This window comes from Leuresthes tenuis, unplaced genomic scaffold (assembly GCF_036924035.1).
Source record: "Leuresthes tenuis unplaced genomic scaffold, fLeuTen1.0.hap1 SCAF_4, whole genome shotgun sequence".
In the NCBI taxonomy this organism is placed as follows: domain Eukaryota; kingdom Metazoa; phylum Chordata; class Actinopteri; order Atheriniformes; family Atherinopsidae; genus Leuresthes; species Leuresthes tenuis.
The window spans coordinates 18,327,318-18,350,177 of NW_027325358.1; the positions used below are offsets into that span (position 1 = coordinate 18,327,318).

Here is a 22,860-nt window from a genome sequence, read left to right on the forward strand (position 1 = left end):
GCATGTTTTTTCAGATTCCATAAATTCTTAGCATGCCTAAAAAGCCTTGAAAAGATGTCAGATTATTCCAGCAGAATTGTGGATAGAGTGTAACATCACTGGTGGTAAAATAAAAATTTTGAAATGTCGTTTAATGGAGCAACATAAAGGGTAAGATGATTGTATAGCTCTGAAACATTAACATTGACCAATTAAAAAACAATGTAAAAATCTTTCCTGTATCAAAACATTGTTTCTTTCCTGTTTCTACCCTGTTACTTATGCATTTTCTTGTTAATTCTGTTACATATATTGTATATACAGTCTGAACAGTTTTACAAGGCCAAGGGAGAAATAACAGTGAAGGAAGGTGGTGGTGGTGTGTGTGTGTGTGTGTGTGTCTGTGTGGGAAGGAAAGGGTAAAAAAAAAAAAAGGAGAAAACAGGTTGTCAGTGTGGTTGAACAGCAAAATAGCATTTTCTCCCCCGGGCTCAGCCTCCACAGATGTTTCATTCAGGCCCCATGGCAGGACCACTCTAAAAAGTGCTCCAGTCTGACACAATTCAGCCCCTTTGTGCACTGAAGGAGAGAAGCTCAGCCCACTGTTAACTGCTCATCCAACCTCCCCCTAACCCCCCTTGTCCACCCCCCTCCTCATGTTAGCTGGCGGAACAATTGGGGAGGGCCTTGCCCAGAGCTGGGGCAGTGTGGCAGGTCAACAGAATGGGCTGTGAATCCTGTGCCTCTGAATCCTCAGGGTGGGTGGTCCAGCTCTCCCTCTTCTCTGAGTCTCTCTACACATACACACAGAAACACACCGAAACACACCCTCTCCTCTCCTCTCTGGCCTGATGCTGCTGCCTGGGCCTGTGATGTGGCGATAGGTGGCCCAGAGAGGAAGCCAGACATTGGTCTTTCTTCAGGATTAGTGGATTCCCAGTCCCTCAACACTGTGAGTGGGTCCCAAACAGACCCGGTCAGGCCAGACGGCAGGAGGGGCCTGCAGTGGCCCACGTGGAGCCTGCCAGTGACTGGGTGGCAGTTAACACTAATCCTACTGCTGATTACCATTGGCATGGGGAAATAAACAGTAATAAATGAACCTACAAAGCTGAGCACACATACACCCTGACAGCAATTCTGAGCACACAACTGACTGGTAATGCTGACACGCTTGTACGATGGTGTGCACACATTTATAAAAATTCCAAAAATGATGGGCCTTAAAGTAACTAAAGACAACTGACTGGTTTCTCAGTTAATCATTAGATTTTCCGGTCTTGAAAACGAAAGAAAATAAACCAAATAGAGTTTGGATTTCTGAATGTAGAAGAGATGTATTCAAATGTCTATTCAAGTTGCCTTCTCTGATTATTATAATACTTTATCAAACCACATCACAAGCGCACTGGATTTTCCCGTCTTCTCAACAGTGCCATCAATGATCTTCATCATCTTAAAGTAAACGCAGAACAATTTGAATAAATGATTCATGCATATTGTTACAATCTGTTTTCTTCTGCGCTTTCATAGAGCAAGAGATTTGGTTACTTTAGCAAGAGAAGGTGGAAATTATCTGATGTGCTTTCCCTTAGTCACAGCGACATCTAGTGAGTATGAAACTGAACTGACTGTTCCAAGTCGCTTCTAAGGCAACCCTCTCAGACATTTATTTTTCCTTTGTCGTGGGATTGTAAAAGGAAATATGTTTAGAAAATAACTTTAAATGTAATTCTATTGTTTTACATTAGTTTATTTTTTTTTTACATTACATCCACAAAGGAGACATTTAATGGATGTAATGTGACTTACGAGTAAGGAATACATTATGGGGCAATGCAGGATTCGGTATCTTGCCCTCTGAAAGTTCAAAGTAAGAAAAAAGGGAAGTTGAAGATCAAACCAGCAACCTTCAGATTCAAATATAGCTGCAGCAACCCTGAAAAATATCAAACATTTGCTCTCTTGTGCAAATTAATCAGTAAGATTTATTGTGATCCAAAGCAGAAGAATTTTGTCGGTAACAATTACTTTACAATTATTTCTCTGCAATGAGAGAAGTGTGAGGCAACATAAGAGCAGTTTCCTCGCACTCAGAGTTTGAGAAATGTTCTGTTAAGCATCCTGCTGTGGTCAGAGGCATTGATCCTCTTTTTGTTGCCCCAGAGGCATGCAATGATCTGAAGCATTAAGGAAGAGAAATACATATGAAAGCAGCGCCTTTCAGCAGAGAGCTTTTATGAATTTATCTTCTCAATATATCAGGAGTTAGCAGCATTTTTCAATCCTCTGTTTCCATCAAACAAACTCACCATGCCATCGATTTCCTCATTTCTCCTCGGTAAGACTCTTTATACAATCATCTTTGTTTAATGAACTTGGTCTGTTCTTACAAAGACATTTTATCTAAAAAAATAACACAGTGTTAAGTTGTTGAAATAAAAAATCTTCCTGATATGTGACGTTTAGGTTCACATTATTTATCATTGCCATAAAGATACAATGAAAATTGGAATCTGCTCAAGAGATAATGAGGGCTACACTACATGATTCCCTTAGATTGTTCCCTCTTAAGGTTTACTGTTAACAGACACACTATCGTCTGATACTAACATTACTTTGCATATATCCCCTGATGTGGCGTTCATATACCTTGATGTTGTACTGTTTTAAAGTATTTTTCTTCCTATATTTCTGTTTTTTGAATTTGTCTGCATTTTGATTGCATTTTTTCCAACCTTGAACAGTTCTTTAGTTATATTTTGAATTACTGTCACTGAACGTTTTGAAATTTTAAGAAGACCAACTTTCCTGTTTGGTTTTTTTGGGGGGGGGGTTTAGCTCCAAAGTAGTTGTTTATTTTAGTTATCAATTATTTAGTTAACAAAAAGATAAGCTTAAATGGGACATATTATGGAAAAAATTACTTTCTCTATGCTTGTGAGCATTTATTTCATTGTCTGAAGATACTATCAACTCAGGCAAAACACAATACATTTGAAAGGCTACATTCAGTGAGTCAGATCTGAAAGAGAAACGTGTATATATCTCTTTATATTGCAGCCTAACTTCAATTTCAAATGATGCTGCATTTAATATACCTTGGAAATGGGAAATCAAAACTCTTTTGCTCCCGCTTTTTGTTTTACTATTAATGTCCAGTCTCTACAATTAGTAATATAATTCACTCAAATAAGAAATAAATAAGCTAATGACATTCTACCGGTAATTTTTTAAAGTTGCATAACAACATGGAAATCAGGCTGAAGATTAAGATTTCCCATTTTTACATGAATGCACCATTGAATGCTTTACCAGCTGTCCATGGTCAAACTACAGATGAGGGAAATGTAAGTATGTTAGAACAAAACTGCCAGTCAAGTATTTTTATAAACAGTTGGGATGTGTTGTGAGTTCTCAGACTCTGTCATACCGTAACAACATGCTCAAAAGGGTTATTAAGTGCCATAGATCTCAATAGAGACAAACCATAGGGAAGCAAGGGGTGGATTGGAGTCAAGTGGGTCACTCCATGCCCTAATATAATCCAGGTGAATAGATGCCTAAATTAATGTATAACCAGGGAGCTGTTGTTGTTCTCGCTGCGTTATTTTGACCAAAGCGAGTCACAGACATTTGATCGAGACATCAGTGAACTGTGTCAGCTTGTGAAAAAGTGGTACAAGTTCTCAACTTTAAAATCAATGTACGGAGCAACAGGAGTCAAGATAATTTTAATGGAGTTACTTATAGACAAAAGAAAAAGAAAAATAGAGCCATAGAGTAAGAAATGGAACAAAAAAACCGACTTGAGAAAGGTTTGTTGAATCTGACCTTAAAGACAACAAAAAAGTTTTTAAAAAATAGAGAAATCTGCAATATCATAGTTTTTCATACCATAGCGATTATCTGACTAAATTATGTTTTGTTTTTTGTTTTTTTTTCTTTAGGCTTGGTTGTGGCATCTGTCATAGCGGTTGATAGATCAGATCAGTCATTGAACAGTACAGATCTGTCATTGAACAGTACAGATCGGTCATTGTCCAGTACAGGCCAGTACGTCAGTACAGAAATCAGTAACAATAGTCCCACCACTGAAGCTCCCATTACAATCAAAATCACCAGCACCACAAACATCACAGGTATCTTAAGAACCACCAACAGTGGGAACATCACCAACATCTCCAGTGACATTACATCAGCAACAACAACGAGCAAAGGTGAGAGCTCTTCGAATTCCTTAAAAACTGGTTTGTAACTGATTTGACTCCAGTAGCCAATCCACTCATGGCCATTTCTCCCTTGTTCTGATGATTGTCTCTGTTTGTCGTCTTGTGAAATACTATTCTTCCTGATTCAGGTGTTGAAAGTTCTAAAGATGTTTCTCAAACTGCAGCGACCAAGGCACCATCAACCACACCTCAGCCCAATGTAGTCACCACCAAAGCAAACGAAAACAAAGAGGGTGAGCTGGAACTTTTGTTTTCCATCATCAAACACTGAGACAACATGAAGACGTGCTCTATATGAAACTGAAGTAAAAAAAGCAGAACTTCAAAAGCTCAAAGTGTGAACTCAAATGAACCTTTATACACAGTGATATTTATCAGCTCCTTAATTTTAGAAACACTATTCATTCAATACGTTGCTGAGATGTGATCATGTTTTCCGTTTAGATATGAGAACTGTTTCTGCCATGGTGCATGTCTGTAAATGTCTAATTTGAACAGAAACACGTGGGCCATGTTTTACACAACAATTATTTAATTAAGAAAGAGAGGAGTCGCTGCATTTTTTAAAACGATTTATCATTTTATTTTTGAGGTGTCATCTGAATGGGGTCACAAGCGCTTGCACCAAGTTTAGGTGAACATATCCAGGGGCAGCCCCAATGAGTGTGTCAGATTTCCAGACTCGTTATGAAGCATTTCAAGGGGCTGACAAAGACTCAAACTGCAGAAGAGGAAAGATCATGTATAAGAAAAGACAAAAACACATTGGGTGCTTATACAGCCTCAATGTTTGATAGTCCAATACACTCACTGTATGCAACCTTATGATACAGGAGCTGACATGAACGCAAACAGGTGAAGATTGTAGAGCACTTAGCAGCCAAAATGCCAGAAAATCCATTGAGGAGAAGCATGCTGAGTTCAGATGTTTGCTAACACATATTGGCACAGTTAATTCATATGACAATATAATATGGTAATGTTTTTCTTGTATACCGTTAAGTGGCTACAAACTTGTCACTGTAGTTTCAAACCACAATATATCAAAATATACAGAGTTCAGTTTAAACTGTATCGTAAACAGACACGTTCTCAGTTTGAAGTGCCCATAAATAATTTCTACTCAGTCAAATTAACATTTTCCATTTCTCCATTTTGCGTTTTCTTTCAGGCGGTACTGCGGGTTCAAAAGTTGACAGCACTTGTGAGTTCACCACAATGTGTCCGAATTTGTAGCTATGCTGTTAGTTCTGAATGTGAACAATAAATGAATGTCTTTAGGCCTCTTTTTAAACGTGAACTTTATTTCCATCTCCAGCCATCACCATCGTGATCATCATCCTCGTAGCTGCTATATTGGGACTTTGTTGTTTCTTATGTGTCCGTAAGAGAGGAAGGGTAAGTAGAGTGATCATTTGAGTCTGCAACTTAACGCAAAGTGAGGCATGTTGGGTAATAATTGGCTATTTTTTCACTACTGACTAAACGTAAAGCTGCATCCAGCATAAACACTGGAAATGGGGAGCACAGCCACCCTTAATCTATCCAAAGATGAAAACACTAACTACATGATGAAAGCGGTATCAGTGTCACATAACTGCGTATTTTAAGATTTGACTCTTAGTTCTATGTTGCGCAGAAGAAATAAAATAAAGACACTAATGCTTGTTGTTTTGAATGTCTTCTTTCCGTAGCGTTACTCTGTTGATCTCACCTCCAGACAAGATGAAGCCAGCATCCCTCTCAGCACTATGCAGCCTGAAATCCCCGCTGATACCATGCCTCAAAATGGTCAGTTCAGCATCCACATCAAACACTAACTAAACAGAGCATATATCTGTTCTCAACAAAAACATATTGCAACACTTGATAAAGACATCTCTGTTTTTTTCTTTCTCAAATATTATCATTTTCTGATCTGCTTTCAGGTCTGAAAACCTTTGAAAGCACGGACAGCGCAAAAGAGCCAGAAGAACCAGAGTCTGAACATAAAGCACAGGAGGAGCAGAAAAGTGAGAACAAACCCCCCCCCCCCCCCCCCCCCCCCCCCCCCAACTTATTTCTATTGTTGGATCTGGCTGTGTTTTCTGTAGATAATGAAGTCATTGCAAGCTGTGGGCTAGTTGTGTAATTTTTCCTTCCTCTTTCTTAAGATCAGTTAAACTGAACAAGAAGGAAGCACAGTTCAGAGAGCTCTGTAGGCGTCATATACGAAGCACACAACACCTAGATGCTGTGAATTTGATCATTTATGCCTGAACAAATGGAGTAAATGCTTTTATTCACAAAAAGATATTGATTCAACATCTTAAATACTTACAAAAAAAATATGACAATTGTATGTTTTTACCACGTACAAAACAACTCAACAGAAACAGACTGTTCACACAGTAGGTGATGATGTTGTCACTGTCCACAGCAGCTTGACACACCATCAGTTCTGGTCATTGAAGAACTTCTCAGATTCTTATGATGAAAGTTCAAAATCATTATTTACCCAGAGAGCTACGTGTTGATGAGGCAGTTAACACTAGCCTCACAGTGAGCAGGTTCTCAGCTGGGGCCTTTCTGTGTGGAGCTTGAATGTTTTCTCGGTGCGGGTGTGCGTTCGCACAGGCTACTCCAGCTTTCTCCCACAGTCCAAAACCACGCATGTTAGGTTAATTAGTGATTAATTAGGGATGAACTAGTTTGGCACCATGACCAGTTGCGAGCTGTAGGGTTGTATGTCTCTGAGTAGCTGCGCAATGGTCTGGCAACCTATCAAGAGTGTACACAACCTCCTGCCCAGTGGCAGCTGGGAGTATTTTAAACCATAGTGGAGCTCAGCTGATGTTGACAGGAACGTTTATCTTTGTTCTTTTCTTCTAACACTAATTGTCAGTTTCTTTTTTTTTTTTTCTCAAATTGCGCAGAGGTTTCATAATTTTTTCAAACACCCCAATTGAAGTTTTGAGATGGTAATGAAAATCGTGCGCACATCTAATAAAGAAATAATTCAATTACGGCCTGCAGTACCGATATCCACCACTTGATGGAAATGGAAACCCATTCAGTGGGTCACTGCTGCAGTTGATGTCCAGTATTTCTGACAAGGGTTCCTAAACACACCATGGTTTTTGCCAAATAATACGAGCAAATGTTATTCTTCTCAACTCAAATTATAGTGAAATACAAAACAAAGGCTTTGACTTTAAATGGAGCCAGTTTTAAATAATCTGAAAGGTTTTAAATGGAAAAATGGAGAGTTTGATTTTAAGTAATATATGAATGCAGTGTTTTCGCTTGACATTTGAGATCAAGAAGGAGAAAAAAAATGCATATCTTTATCTTTTTTTGTTTTGACATTTTCATTTGCTCATGAATGAATGAAGTGTTCCTGTTTTGCTCTCAGGTGTTCCTGTGTTAAAAGGCCAAAGTTGGAGTCATGTCTGAGCATGCCACACTGCCCTGAGCCACTCTGTTTTTATGTGGACAGTGTTGATGGTAGCTTTGAGATCTATGGATATATCTTCCTCTTAGGGGAAAAAAAATGTCACACCGGCCAAAGCAAATTTTCTACCCTATTTCTCATTATTCGCTTGTGTTTTTTGCTAATCGTGGATCCATTGATACGTTCTGTGTTTCAAGTTTTCTTGTTTTAGTGGCAAATATGTCTGACATAGGAACAAAAGTGCACTGGCTTGTTTTTGCTATATAGAGTCAAACAAATGAAAACGTACTCTACTTTTTCTTTTAAATCAAGAGAAGTACTACTTCCTCAAATTGGTAACTGGAAGGTTTGTGACTTTTTTCCCTTATTTATCTTAAAACCACAGAATGAGATAAACATCAATGTAGCTGGAACTTGATACCATGTGATATTAAACGCAGCTAGTATGATGTAAATTGTTAAAATTAACTATGAGAAATAACCTTTGCAAGTTGCAAATGGAGAAATACTAGAGAGAATAAAGCACCAAAATATAATCACTGGTCAGTGAACTACTATCAGGATTGATTACTCTTCTGCTCCAGCACTTTTATTTGTCAGTCCTTGTAAGTTGGCTTCAAGTACTCCTTGTTTTTCTTTTTTTCAATCTACTTTCCAGAGAAATTTGATCAAAAAGGTAGCATGAAACCATGTACCATGTTGAATATAGCTACCAAGACTTCATAAGTACATGTCCGTAACAGGGAAATGTCACATGGTTGACGGTAGCAGTTCTTGGCTTAAAATAACTTTGTGTGATTTTACTTGGATGCTAGGAGTAGTAGTACGTAAGGTGAGGCAAAGACACAGCACGAACAGGCTGTTACAGGTCGTTAAAGACCTGCACAGGTGTTTTCACTTGTTCCGGCTGACTTCAGCTGTATAACCGGCACAGACTCCCACAGACCTGAGTAGAGGTCTTATCAGCCAAAGTGAGTGAACGCACCTGTGTGGGTAGAACAGAAGCGTAAGGCCTTCAAGTGTGGAAGAAAAGCTGGAAGGCAATGAGCCTTACTCCTCACTGAAATTCTGGTCGAACACTCTAAAAAGTGATATCCTATTGTCTTCTGCTAAGTTCTTTTCCTTGACCTGGATGAAAAATGTCACAAGGTTAAGGAATCACGTTAGGAACAATTCTTAAGGACTTAGGAAAAGACGACCACGCTGCCAGGACAATCTGACAACACTTGCACTAAGGCTCTGCTGTGGGTTTGCAGCACTGAAACCACAAAGGTTTAATACATTTACTAAAAAATGTGCTTTAGATGCTTCATCTTATGAAATCTTATCACATTACAGAAGGGTTATCTCATATTGTATTCGAGATCATATGGAATATTACTTTACCATCAAGGTTTGTAATCAAAAAAAGCAAATATTTCTCAAAAAGTGAGAAATGTTGTTGCGATGTGGTTTAAGTAGACTCCATGTAAAGCCTTCAGAGGAGGATACTTATCTTTACACATTTCACTTGACTAGCTGTATTATTTAGTGAGGTTTAGAGGTGTTAGTATGCAGGGTTTTTTCATCTTTGACAAAACTAGGCCACCAATTTCCCCTTTTTGCTGACTCTCACCCAAATTAAAACCTTAAAATATAAACCCGAGAGCATTGTTGATCTTTGTCTATAGATTTTACATTTCAAATAGCAACTTTTAACATAGCAAGTATCAACTATGGATCAAATTAGCATAACCAGCATACTACTTGAAAATAATAAGCTTGCAGTCATGTCAGGAGTCCACCTGTATAAAGGTTTTAGTCATCTGCAATAAACCAGACAGACATGATGTTTCTATGAAAGCTGGACTGATGCCCAAAGAGCCATGGTACAGTTATGCATCAAAAAACAGTGATCTTCCTCTCCCCCCTAATCTGCGCTTTCCCTCCACATAAAACTGGGTCAGATAATGACGGGGCCACCCTACTTTCCCACAGACTCCAGCAGCTGCATGGCTGTGGCTCATTAGGAAATGGTCAGTAATCAGTCGCCTCATTACCAACATGGTGGCCCCTTGAAATGCCGTCGCTCAAGAGAATTCCCACCTGAGTACAAACCACTTCAGGCTGTATGAGTCAAAAGGATGTCATTACATGACAGCTAAATACAGAACACACTTATCCAAACAGCAAATCTGCAAATCATTGAAGTTTGATATAATGGTAAAATGTCTCAAGCATATTGCTTAATTAATAAATTGCAACAGCTGAACTTCCTCTTGAGAAGACTTGACATAAGTGATGGGTGTTTCCAGTATGTTCCAAAATGACACGGTCCACATGTTGTTCCCTTTAACATTTATTTGAATAACATAAAACAAAGAGGAAAACATTGTAAGTAAAAGACCAAAAACAAGTTACTATTGCTGTCCTTTACAGTTGAGGCTGATAAAGCTGCTGCTGATACCAGCACTGAGCCTGGGGCTCAGGCTCAGGCTCCGGCTTCGGCTTCGGCTCCGGCTCCGGCTCCAGCTCCAGCTCCTGCTCCAGCTCCAGCTCCAGCTCCAGCTCCAGCTCCGGCTCAGGCTCCGGCTAAAGACAGCTCAGAAGACAAACCCAAAGAGGATGTTGTCGAGCAGAGTCCTCCTGCACCTGTGGAGCCCAGTGTGGAGGAGAAAACCGATGACGAAGGCATGGTCTCCAACAAGACCTCTGTGGAGTCACTAAAAGAGACAAATGAGAACAACAGCAACAATGCTGACTTTGGACAGACGAGAGGTTGGTATTTGGATCATTTGTCCCCACTAGACAGTCCTAGTTAGTTCCCACACCATCCAGCTTCACACAAGCTACACGCATTATGCACTGATTTTTTTTTTTAACTATCTCGGGATCAAAAGGAAACCATTTTTGGTTAGGTCACTAATGAAAATCGTGTCGAACTTATTGCAGTTCTGCACTGGGTTTATTTAGGCCAAACAGAGTCACAGCTCCTTTGCTGTGTTAATAACTCACTTCTGACCAACTGCAATATCCATCATTGCGTCATATTTTCCACTGACGAAGTTAAGTAACAGTATGATTGCTTAATTTCCAAATGTATTGTATATTCCTGTTTAACACAAAATTGGGTTAAGTAATCCTTCCTTCCTCTAAAAATTTGAAGAGAAACAAAATAATTCTGTAATGTAAAACCAGACAGTTGGACAAAGTCAACCAAGATGTAACTTTCAGGGATTAAGAACTAAGTCAGTGTGACAAAAATGGTTCTGTGAATAGCCAGTTAAGGCTAATCCCTTCAGACCCTCATGTTGAAATATCCAAATATACAAAAAAATAAATAAATCATGTTCACACTGATACAAAAAATATTTTAGTGTATGGCCAGTTTCACAGGGGGAATTTGTAAATAACTTTTCTGTTTCAATTAGGTTTTAATGTGTAATGAATTACAATAGAGTTAAATATTTTGTCAGAAATGCATAAAAAACTCTTGATCGTACATTCATTAGTATGGAACCTCATAAAATGAAGACTTTTTGGTGCATCATTTACCTTATAGCTAATTAAATCTACAAACAATCCAAGTCTTCCTCACACCAAAAGGGACAAATCAGTCAAAGTCTATATAGCTGTTCTTTTTCATGTTTTTACAACCACCGTGGTTTTTCCTACTTGATAGGTAAGGCAGGGTGAGGAGGGTGGGATATTCATTTGCTTGCAATCTGCAAATTTCCCCTCTAGATGTCCCCACATTCTATACACAAAGATTGGAGTTATATAGCAACCAGGAGCATGTCTGGGGTTTATTTTTTGGTAAAAGGCATCAACATGCAGTGCCTCTGGAATGAGGAATGGGTTTGTTTCCCGGAACCAGGACACCGGCTCCAGGCAGAATTACTCACAACTTATCTTGAATCTGTGAAGCATTAAAGAAAAACTAATGCCAGCCACCTGTCAAGCAGAAGCAGTTCAATCTGCGCTCGTCTTCAGGCCTTCCAGTGTTCAGATGTGTAGGGGCTGTGGCTCAGTGGTTAGAGTGGGTCGTCCAATAACCAAAAGGTTGGTGGTTTGATTCCCACTCTCACCACTCAAAGATTGGTGAACTGAATCGGTGTGTTCAACAGGTGCCAACCTGGATAAGGTTAATTCCAAAGTAGAAATTCTGTGTCTTTCACTGCACATGACAATAAATCTGATCTTAATCTTACTGTCTCACCCATCACTTCCTAAAACGTAGTTCTTCAACTTTTGCTGTTTCTTGATCTTCCTCTGAACAGTGTAATTACGCTGTGCTGTTTAACATATGTCTACATGTGCCTGGTTTACTATAGCTCTTACTGCTGCTTTCCACTGTCCCCTGCCATGTGTTCAAGTGCAAACACTTCCTCTTGCCTAATGACTTAAATAGTGTTTAGATCAATCAGAACAATTGTGTTTTTCTCTAAATACGGAAGAAAGCTTCATGATTGTCCTTCTTATACTTCTACCTCCTCTGTTTGTCGATAGATATAAAGACGAGCAACTCGCCCTGGGAAGTTTGTCTCAATTGTCCAGTATGAGATATTGCTGGCACCTTATTAGCGTGTCCTTCTTCGGAAACTAGGTAAGACTACACCTGACAGATGCTCTGCTACAGCTGCTCAGCCTACTCAGGTGTTGATAAAAGGGACAACATCCTCTGCATTAAACCACTGGGAGGGCTGTGTTACAGCTTCCTTTCCTGAATTACAATATTAAAAATAGACAAGTCATAACCATTAACTCTATATTTACAAGATGTGCTTGTCCCAAAATGATAAATCATCTCGATAGCCTGTCATCCGGTGGTTTATAAATATATACTGTGAAAGCTGCACCCAAAACAGAGCTTTAATGGTAGACAAAGTATTATTATGTGCAGCATTCTCTTTTTTTTACATTTGAATTCATTTCCAGTATGTTTTTGTTCAGTGTGTTTTCAGCTACCTTGTCAAACTCAGTCTATTGAAGATTACCTAGCAAAAATATCATAATTAAACCTTTAGTTAATATTTCATACTAAAACAGTTGACGCTATTAAAAGGTTTAAAGTCATGTTCATCTATAGGTCTATGCTCTAAACAATTCCAATGCAAATGCACCTCTTTTGTACCAAAAGCTCTGTTTTTGCTCACTATAAAAATGACTTTAATTCTCTTATTCTTATGACTCCTCCTGCTCTATCTGACACTGATGGATGAGATTCTTCTCACACTCCTAGTAACAGGGGACCTCTCAGCCTTATCATCATGTGCTTCAGGATGTAGGGCCCACGTCTGCACCTGCACTCCCTCCCTCTTCCTATCAGTTCGAGACACCTAGGGCTGCAGCCTGCGGCCTGAGGAATTCACACCACTCTTAACAGCCGTTGATAAGCTCACATCTGAGAGCCAAAGCGCTCAGGTGCTCCGTGTTATCAGTCACAGCTCATCTCTGATCTCACAAAAACACCAGCCTCAGAAATCCCAAACATCTCTGTAGCAGCTAAAGCAGTCGGTACGAGTAATTGCTCACAAAGGGGGTCTTTGAGATCAAAAAACACGTAGGCCATTTCTATTTAGCTAATGAGGTATGTGTTTACTGTATATTCCAATCAAACCTGTGATTCTCAGCACCCAGACCTGTAATACATTTAAAAATAGACTTGCTCCAAAGTATTACTTACATATTTAGCACTTCAACTTCATCAACAGCTTAACTTTTTCTGCCTTGACATGCATTTTGTAATAAGTATCTATTATCTTCTTCCAGTTATACTTAAAAACAGTTTCAGTGTGGTCGAAAAGTAAATTGGTCTCAACAACTGTAGAAATCTGTGGATTTCGAATATCTCAGGTGCTTCTGCGTCTTAATCGTAGACTAACTCGATGATGTTGTGATCGGGGATCTGCGGGGTACAAACAAAGTGTTTCGGTATTGATTGTTTGGTTTTTGTTTCCGGATGTATGTTAGGCTTTGCTAAAATGCTGCTGAGTGAACCTAGTTGCATGACACGCTTCTCTTTGAATTTAAGCTTCCAAAATTGTTGGAAACTGTTGATACTGATGATACAGTACTGTGTACAGTCAGAATGATGCAGATATTCTTGTTTTAGCTAAAGTGGTAATGTGTTAAGTGACATTTCAGTCGAAATTTCTGTTACTTTGAGTTGTAGATGACAGAATTACAATACTTAAAAAATATACACCTTTGGCAAGTGTCACAGCTTGTAATATAAATATATATATTTACCATAACAGTTTAGTTATTGTTTTATTTCATCTCTCTTGCTGCAAAAGGCTTCTAGCTCCATGTGTTTTACAGACTGTCTCACATGACCTGCTCCTCTGAAGCCTATCAACAGGTTTTTGGTTATGTTTTCTCAAAAGTCATGTCAGGGATTTCAACTTGCACCTCTTGAGGTACAGTTTTCAGTTGTGGATTTTGAAGTGTGTTTCTGATCATTGTCCTGTTGTAGAGGCTTTATTCTCTTTATTTTCAGCTTTTTATGAATGTTTGCTCCTCGTTTACTCCTCTCTCTCTGCTGTTAAAATGTTTCAATGGCTGCAACATGCTCCAGGCGTGATCAATCCATCCTGTGATTTACATGTAGAGAGCACAAAGCTCAAATCTCATCTGGAGCCCAAAGTCTGGCATTGTGCAGCTGACCTATATTTCATTTTGAGATTGCACCGAATGAACAAAAAGTGTTTCATGTTTAACCCTATGCACGATGACGATTAATCCATCTACTTCATACAGTGGCAGTAATTATGGCCACAGGTTATTAAACAGTTGAGAGCCATTGTATCTGTAATGTTCAAATGTGCTATAATCAGCATTATTTTGCACATATATTGCATCAAGGTTTTTAGAGATGAAAGTAAACACTTTTAACATAATATGAATAATTATTTAGAACAAAGCACTGATTTTGAAATAACTTTTACTAAGTGTGCCACAAGCTCAAAAATGGCAAAGAAAAAGAAAAAGTGAACACTTCACTCTTTCCCACCTGGTTTGGGAAGTGATGAGTAAGCTGGAGTTGAAAGACAGCGGCAGAAGATAATTGATATGAGCTGACAAGTCATAAAACAAACCAGCATAATTAGACCAAGGACTATACTGTGTTATTTTCCAGTTAGAGCACAGCTTTCATGTTTGATGGTTGAAGCTGGAGGAAACTGCCCGTACCGCCTGGGATGAACATTTCACAGCAAAGATGCAGCAGAGGTGAAGAAGTGACAGACTGAGATTTTACTCTGTGAGACAAGTAATGCCACTTTGCTAAAAGCAGCTTGTTAAATTGGCTGCTTGTTCAGAGATGGGGCACAGAAATGAGGAATAGTCAAAGATCTAAGGCCGTTTTGTCTCTCATGAGCCTTGGTGTGCAGTCTCTAAACTTATTGGTACTGGAGAGATTAGATATCATAACACATTTTTACACATTGTCCAGAAAGAAAATTGGTATATAATTTCCTTGTAAACACATATTAATGCCGGGTAAGATTATAAGGGTAAATTTGCTTAAAAAAGGGTATTTATCTGAGTAATAACAGTGAAGGGAAGCTTCCTGCTTGCAATGTTTGATGTGGTTCAAGCTGGCATGTCAGAGATTACACCTGGGCAGCTTTAGAGAGGGGAGGGACTGTCGGAAAACACAGACTGACACGCCCTCTGTGCTGGCGAAAGAAAACAGCTGGTGGAGGCTGTATATGCCCCCTCTTTTGCTTTACTTCTTAACGCAGACCATCAAGTTCTGGCCGAAAAATTTGGAAACAAAAACCTGCACAAGATTTTGACTGGTGTGTGTAATAATGTGTAATCACTTCATATAGCGAAACTCAACCAGATCTTACGAAAATATGTAAAATAAACATGACCTCAGTAAGTGGTGCTGGTGCATAAATTCTGCCAGCATGGTCCATTAGCGGGTTTGTCATGGCAGAACATGCAATGTTTGTGTCCAGCCAGGAATAAAGATTCCCTCATTCAGCTAAGAAAGTATTGATACCCAACACAATCTGCTCAAAATCTGCTCAAAATCTGTTATTATTTTTGTCCAAAGTAAAGAATGTGCAACAATTTACCAGACAACTTCTTGGCCACATTGGAGTGTAGGTTCGTTTTGGAATTTTCTGTTTTTTCTGTGTTTCAAACATTAACTTTTACATATTTGTATATAAGTATAATCAATGCTTATAACTTAAGCAATAACTTTTCAAGAGATTTTAAAGGAAGTTAGGTTGTACTTGTAGTTGAATCCCTGAAAAGTAGTTCAACTTTCACCTGTGGCAGAGGTCAAAATGAACAGTGTTTTCTTACTCTTGTTAAAGATTCACTGTATGAGTGCAAATATTTACAAGTAATTCCAGACATACAAGTGACTTTACAGGACCTTAAAATTAGGGATAATGAACCTGTCATTGGCGCTTGGACATTGACTTCTTAGGAAGTCATTTGCTTTCATGGATTGCCAATATACAGTATTAGAAATGTGGAAAATGTCTTGTATTTTTGTAACATAGTGCAGGGGTGTCGACTAGGGACATACTTCAGTCAATAACTAGATTTTGCCTTTGTGTGTGTATACTGAGAAAAGAATGCTGGCCTGTGACCAAGCTGTAACTGTAGAGCAATTCAACTGTGCATGTGTCCGAGCTGATTGTAATGTTGTTACTTATCTATAGCTGATGGACACTGTCCATCATACTGTTTTGTATCACTTACTATATTCACTTCCTGTGTCATAGCTCTCAATACATAGTATTTGTTCCTGTCCTGCCTCGGCTCTTTGACCTGCCTCGGCTCTGGGTTGGTCATTTCCAAAGGTCAGACGGTCCTAATTAAAGGGTACACTGTGACAGCAGGAGAATAATGTGGCTTCAGTGTCAGAGTCATCTGGCTTACATTCTTTGTCTGTGACTGAGCAAGTCTATGCAGAACTGGATGTGTGGCGGCTGCTGTGATGTGTCGTCCGGACCAAGAGATAATTCAACAAAAAGCTCAGCACAAGACAAAGTCTGAAATAACAATATTAATGGGTGTGTACAAAGAAACTTAAAATGATCAAACATCCAGTTATCACCTATTTATTCTGAAGCATTTTTAATTCTAACTCCATACTGAATTTGTTCCAGAAAGACAAAGAAGAAAGGTCTCTTTAACATCTCACTTCTTCTTTCCTTTCAGACACAAAACATGCCTTTTTTTTTTTTTTTAAGACCTGATAAATATATCAAGCCTATTTACACTGGATGTATTTTAATGTCGCATTTTTTAGATTCTTCCTTCGTACTTTGGCAGGTGACCTGCAAAACATTTTACAGTCCTAATTTAGAAGTGCGTGTTTCACTTCCTTACACCTTCCGCTCTCAACGAAGGAGGGTGAGGCTAACATAGTGAAAACAGTTTGAAGTGAATACAGAAATAGTTAATCCACTCACTCTCTGTGTGGGGTCACTGTGGGTTAGCTGTGAGCAATCACATTGTGACATTTTGCAGTCTGTGACTACTCTGCCCAGTTACCAAAGTTTTCTTCTCCTTTGATACCCTTCTTAGTACTTCTATAGTTTAAAAATGTGTCATAGTCATGTTTGTGACATAAAAGAACCGATAAATCGGTTGTTGAGCTGGCAGAAAGTCTTCCACTTGGATCCATCCATCCATTTTCTATACCCGTTTAACCCGTCAGTCGGGTCGTGGGGGGGGCTGGAGCCTATCCCAATGGTCATCGGCGAGAGGCGGAGTACACCGTGGACAGAACGCCGGTCCATCACAGGGCCACACAGAGACAACCACACACACTCATTGTCCTAAGGACAATTTTAGAGTTACCAATTAACCTAATTAACCTTTTTGGACAGTAGGAGGAAGCCAGTGTACCCGGAGAGAACCCACGTAGTACACAGGGAGAAAATGCAAACTCCGCACTAAACCAAACACGACTGATGCTGCTTCCATTTGTACTTCTGTAATATATTCAAGTATCTTTGAACCTAAGGTCCAGTGAGTTTGTGTGAACAAAGCACAAAGGGCCATCCCAGTTTCACCAGCAAATTTAAACACAAGTCCAATATGTAGTAATTACACAACCAAGCCTTAAAAATTGTGACACAACATTTTAGCAGGCAGTTATTTGTGGCAGGTAACTTGACTGAATATTTGCAAGTTACTGTGTTGCAGCTAATTCATTTAAACAAACAAACAAAAGAAAAAAGGCCAATATTCCATCTGAAGGACTCTATCTATATTGTCTCCATATCTTGTGATCAGCCAAACTGAATGAATTCAGTGTACCACTCAAAGGCAGCTGGCGGCTGCCATCAGTTTTTACATGCCACAATTTTCTTATATTTCATCTCATTTCTCAGTTGACATAGTGAATCAGTGAATACATTTTCTATTTTCTTTGACCATGTGCTTTAGTGACTATAAACCCTGACCTTGTGGTGCTTTAGAAAATATTTATGTATGTCACCCCTGTCATGCAAACTTTAAACATGCTATTGACTCTACAGCAGCATTACAGTGACTTTGTGAGTGTAAGCTCTGCCACAGCAGTTTGTTGACCTTCATTTTATACATTAGCATGTCAGCGATGAATATGATTACCAGGTGGATCATCTTGTCATGTGTGGTAGTGTGCCAACGCTTGCGAAGTGATACTAAACAAATCCCTTGAATGAAGCAATCAGCATGGTCTGAAGTGGTCTAAAGAGATGAACACACAACAAAAATGGAACCACTTTCATGACTATGTACCCAATTCTCAAGGCAGCTGACACTTTCAGTGACCTACCACTTTCTCAGAAAACTAACCACATGAAGTCTGCAGTTATAGGGACGACTTCCTCCCCCATTGTCCTCTCCTGGCTGGTTTTTAACATTCCTGGTCTGGCTTTGAGCAGTTGGCAGGGCCACTGTGATCAGGAGCCGTGCTGACAGACGGACATTCATACACCTGCTGGTATCGCCTCCGGCATCGGCTCCACATTCCTCAGGCAGTGTCAAACTGTGAGATTCACACCGTGGCTTTATTACATCTCTGTCAATAGCCATTCGCACAGTTTGAAGTAAGCTGGGGTGCAGTCTCGGATCAGGTTGAAAGACGGATGCTTAAAACGTCACACCTTTAGGTAAATTTTATCTGAGTTATTATTTTGGATGTATTCTATATCAAAAAGTTCTTGTCAAATCTATGTGTCAGTTATGATGAGCATTTTTCAAATATTACACCTTGAGACACTAGTAAGTTTGTTTTAGAAGCTTTAGAAGACATTTTAAGAGCAGTGTGATGTCAGAAATAAGTGTAATAACATTTTAACATAGAATTATGTGGTGGTAGTGGTATATAATGTATTGAATTATGTGCAAGTAACACAGAAGGCCGGAATCTTCTTTGCGACTATCTTGGTTGCTAAGTCAGCATCTACCACTTACGATCAACACACAAAACGTACTTCTTTTGTTCTTATTTATTTATTTTCTGGTAAGATTGGACTGATAAACGATAAACCTGAGTCATGTTGTTGCTTAGACACTACAGCAAAACAAAATATATAAGGAGAAAAAAAAAGACTAATGAAGCAAGTAGATCTAAAGACGATGTTCTCACCCAGTACGCAAGCCACAATCTTCTATGTGAAAGTCCTGTCATTGACAGAAATGCTGTTTACAGCTGAGAGAGACATTCTTCTGCATGGTCGAGAATGGAATTGCTTGTTGAATATTTCAGGGGCGTTCTTTGAACTTAGAAACAAAACGTAGAAAGATTATTTACAGCTCAACCGTAAATCCTCATTTACTTACACTGTGAACAATTTCCTTTAGTATTTCAGTTCAGGAAACTTAACCTTGGAGTGATCAATCTGCAGGACCGAAGGCATTTTATGGCTCCAGTTGTTCTCACTTTAGTTCTTGTGCTCACCTTTTCTCATGCAAGCTCCAATAAAGACTTCATTTATGTAAGTTATGTTAAGTGACGTGTGATATATTTTTAGCTGTTATTTTCCATGTCCTGTTGTTAGCAGTCAATAGTTTGTACTTTCCCAACAGGGCTGATTGATCCTGAGTGTTTCCTTTTAATGCAAATATATTAAAGCACGGCTCCTTATAAACCTCCTTATAATATTCTTTTGTTTTGGTAGCATGACGCTTCTTGATTTTCAGTTTGTTGTTAACTGAGCGAGACAAATATCCTTGCATATGATTTAGCAGAGAATGTTCTCCCAAATGGTTAAATCCTCCTTGGAATGCCCAGTCTTTCAGCAGCCAGGTTTCACTACCGTGACTAGCTGGCCTTTACGGATCCTTATCTTTCCCTGTGGCACAGCTCAGCACAACTTTATAAACTAAGATCATTGTGCAGCCCGAACTGGAACCTGAGCCTCTGTAGTCACATTTCTGGTCTAAAACTAGAAATCCTTTTTATTTGAAAGCATAAACGATTTGAACTGATAAACTCAGATCAAATTTAAAACTGGAGAGTTCAAGAACAGAGTACGTCTTTGAGAGGTAGAATTGGTTCTCGATGATTGTTAAACTGAGTACATCAATAAAAGCTGTTGAAAACAATTGTCTTCGTGATTGCAAAAAGACCATCGACAGAAATGGACGAATTTAGACAGATACCGCTGTCGCTTCACCCCCCCAGGGGACTACACTAGTTTTTGCAGACACATTTTGGTTAAGTGTAAATCACATCAATAGGTGGGGTGTGGGATTATGTCAGTTGTCGTTTCCCTCAAACAGATGTTTCTCCATAGAGGTCACAGCAAAGACCACATAAACCTGGCCAAAGCAGAAGTTACGAGAGGGAAAAGCAGGTGATTACAGGTCACATGACTTTGGGATAGGGTACTCTCTTTTCATTGTTTGGGCTTTCTCTCTCTCTCTATCTCTCTCTCTCTCTTTCAGACTGAAGAGGAAACTTAAGTGACTGCTGGGGATTTTGGATACCTGAGTTCATACTGTGTGGAATGGCCACACTGATGACTGTGACTGCAGCCAGTTGTTTGTAACATAGCATCTTTTTTTAAGTTAAATGTAAGGCAGGCTCAGCATCTGTTTTTTTTTAAATTTTATTTAAAGTAATGATTTTCTGGATTCATCATCTAACTGTGAAAGCAGATTTTTTTGTTCATTAGCAGCTCTGTGGTTTTTTACGGTAGACCTTCGGGCAATGCTGGCCTTTCATGCAGACACACATTTTTAAGATGGGCCAGCTTCTGTAAGCCTGCTGAAGTTTAGCTTCCAGTGCTTGAGAACAGCACTCAGACTCTACAGAAAAGACTAAGAACTAATGTACATGTGTCTTAAACTTGCGTTTTAATGCACTGGCCAGCAAGAGACAACCTTCCTTGGTTGGAAAATCAAGTTTTATTGTGTCTATGAGTAATGATTTGGTGTCGCGTTTGATCTGTCATCTCAGTAAAAAAGTGTATTGTTTGAGTTGCTTATCGTTTTTAATTGGAGCACAATGTCAACTTTGTCAATTGTGGTCACATTTACAGTTAAATGATAAAGGAGGGCATGATTTAGATGCCTCGATAAATAGCTAGCTAAGTGTTATTTGCCACTGCATTTTTACAGATTTTCTTTAAAAAAACAGTAGTTACCAAATCAGGTTCACAGAGATTAGTTTTATATGTACCCTATTATTTGAAAGTTTGTGTGTTTTATAAAGAGCGTGGCACATTGTAACACAAAAAGGAAAGTATAATATGTCCCTTCTGATATTTCTAGAATGATTTTGTAATTTTTTTCTAAATATCTTTTTCTGATGGCATAACAATGTACATAAATCAATGCCTACATGTAAATATAAGAATTGGCAATAACTTTTCCAACCCAAGATATCCTTAGATGCTGACCTGCGACATGGAAGCCTAAACTGTTCTTTATTAATGTTTCAGTATTTCTGTTATGCAAATTGCTGTTATATGAATGTTATTTGAAAGAATTTCAATAAAGATCAGCATACTTTGTGTGACATGTTTTTGTTATTGTTGACCATTTTAAGAAATGTTCTTTTTTTTAATCATCATTATTATTATTATTATTAGTTAGTGTTCTTTCGTTTGAATATAAGTGCTGGTAGGTTCAAACACATATACCTCATAGTGGCACATTCTTTTGGCATGATTACATGTCTTCAGTGGATATGTTATCACGCTATTATTGGTGTTTGTTCAAGGTTAAGGAAAATATCCACTGAAAGGTGAATAATCGCTTTTAGTCAAATGTAAATCTATATATAAGTATATGTAATACAGCAGTTCACAGAATAAAGCTAATTTAAAGCAACACTAGAGAAGTTTGTGAGCCTTAAAATTTTTGAATTCCCATATTTATAATTCCCATACCTGAAACTACCCTGGGCTGAGATATAGCTGTCCACGACTTTGGTCTCCAGTCCCGCATCATGCCATTATGCCTCGAGGACGCTTGAAATTTTTGTTGGCTTTCAATAGCATCTTTGTTGTGTCTTCAGCATGGCAAAAAATCCATGTGAGTAGCTGCACATTTGCAATGCTCCCATAGAGATTTGTTTTATTACAGTAGGGTTGCATCTCATGTATAGTTATATTTGCCGAATCTCTAGTGTTGCTTTAAATGCTTTGGGCTGTACTTATAAAGTATAACTCTTCTCGTCTAATTGACCACTCAGTGTGCTTTTACACACCAAACCACATTCACTCATTCATCCACACAACCATACAGTACATTTTATTCTATACAGTTTTACAGGCTCCACAGTGTTTATTTTTTCAGTACCACACACATTCTAATACAGATGGACACACCAGAGGCAACATGGGCTTCAATGTCAATGTCATGTCAATGTCATATCCAAAAAGCAGGGCATCAAACCACCAACTTTCTGAATGTCAGACAACTGCTCTTCCTCCTGAGCTACAACTGCCCCATTTCAAGCTCCACACTGAAGGTAAATCAATATACGTTTTATGATTTCCATATACAGTGGTGAGTTCCTCAGTGTCTGGAACTGTTCCAGCTGCTATATCAAGCCTGTTTCCATGAGCTTCTGCTTGCCTTTAATGACCAGTGATAGCGTATATCAGTCCACCCACAGAATGCTTTAATCCACCATGAAGCAGATGAAACGTTGGACTGAGCCTGCGGTGCAGAAGTGACGGCAGGAACACTTCTAAAATTTGTACATGTTCCCTTCAATCCTGACCACAGTCATGGACACCCTGCAACAAACCACTC

The 22,860-nt window shown here is 38.9% G+C and overlaps 1 protein-coding gene across 1 annotated transcript; it reads left to right on the forward strand.

Annotated features, from left to right (window-relative positions):
* The first annotated feature begins 2,169 nt into the window (after positions 1–2,169).
* On the forward strand, positions 2,170–21,587 carry LOC140305879 (uncharacterized). Its single transcript, XM_072384905.1, has 10 exons — positions 2,170–2,320; positions 3,930–4,199; positions 4,340–4,444; positions 5,383–5,415; positions 5,530–5,609; positions 5,906–6,002; positions 6,140–6,223; positions 10,063–10,401; positions 12,133–12,229; positions 20,542–21,587. Exons 1-9 carry the CDS (start codon positions 2,293–2,295, stop codon positions 12,183–12,185), a joined length of 1,089 nt encoding a protein of 362 aa, XP_072241006.1. The 5' UTR covers positions 2,170–2,292; the 3' UTR covers positions 12,186–12,229; positions 20,542–21,587.
* Positions 21,588–22,860: the final 1,273 nt, after the last annotated feature.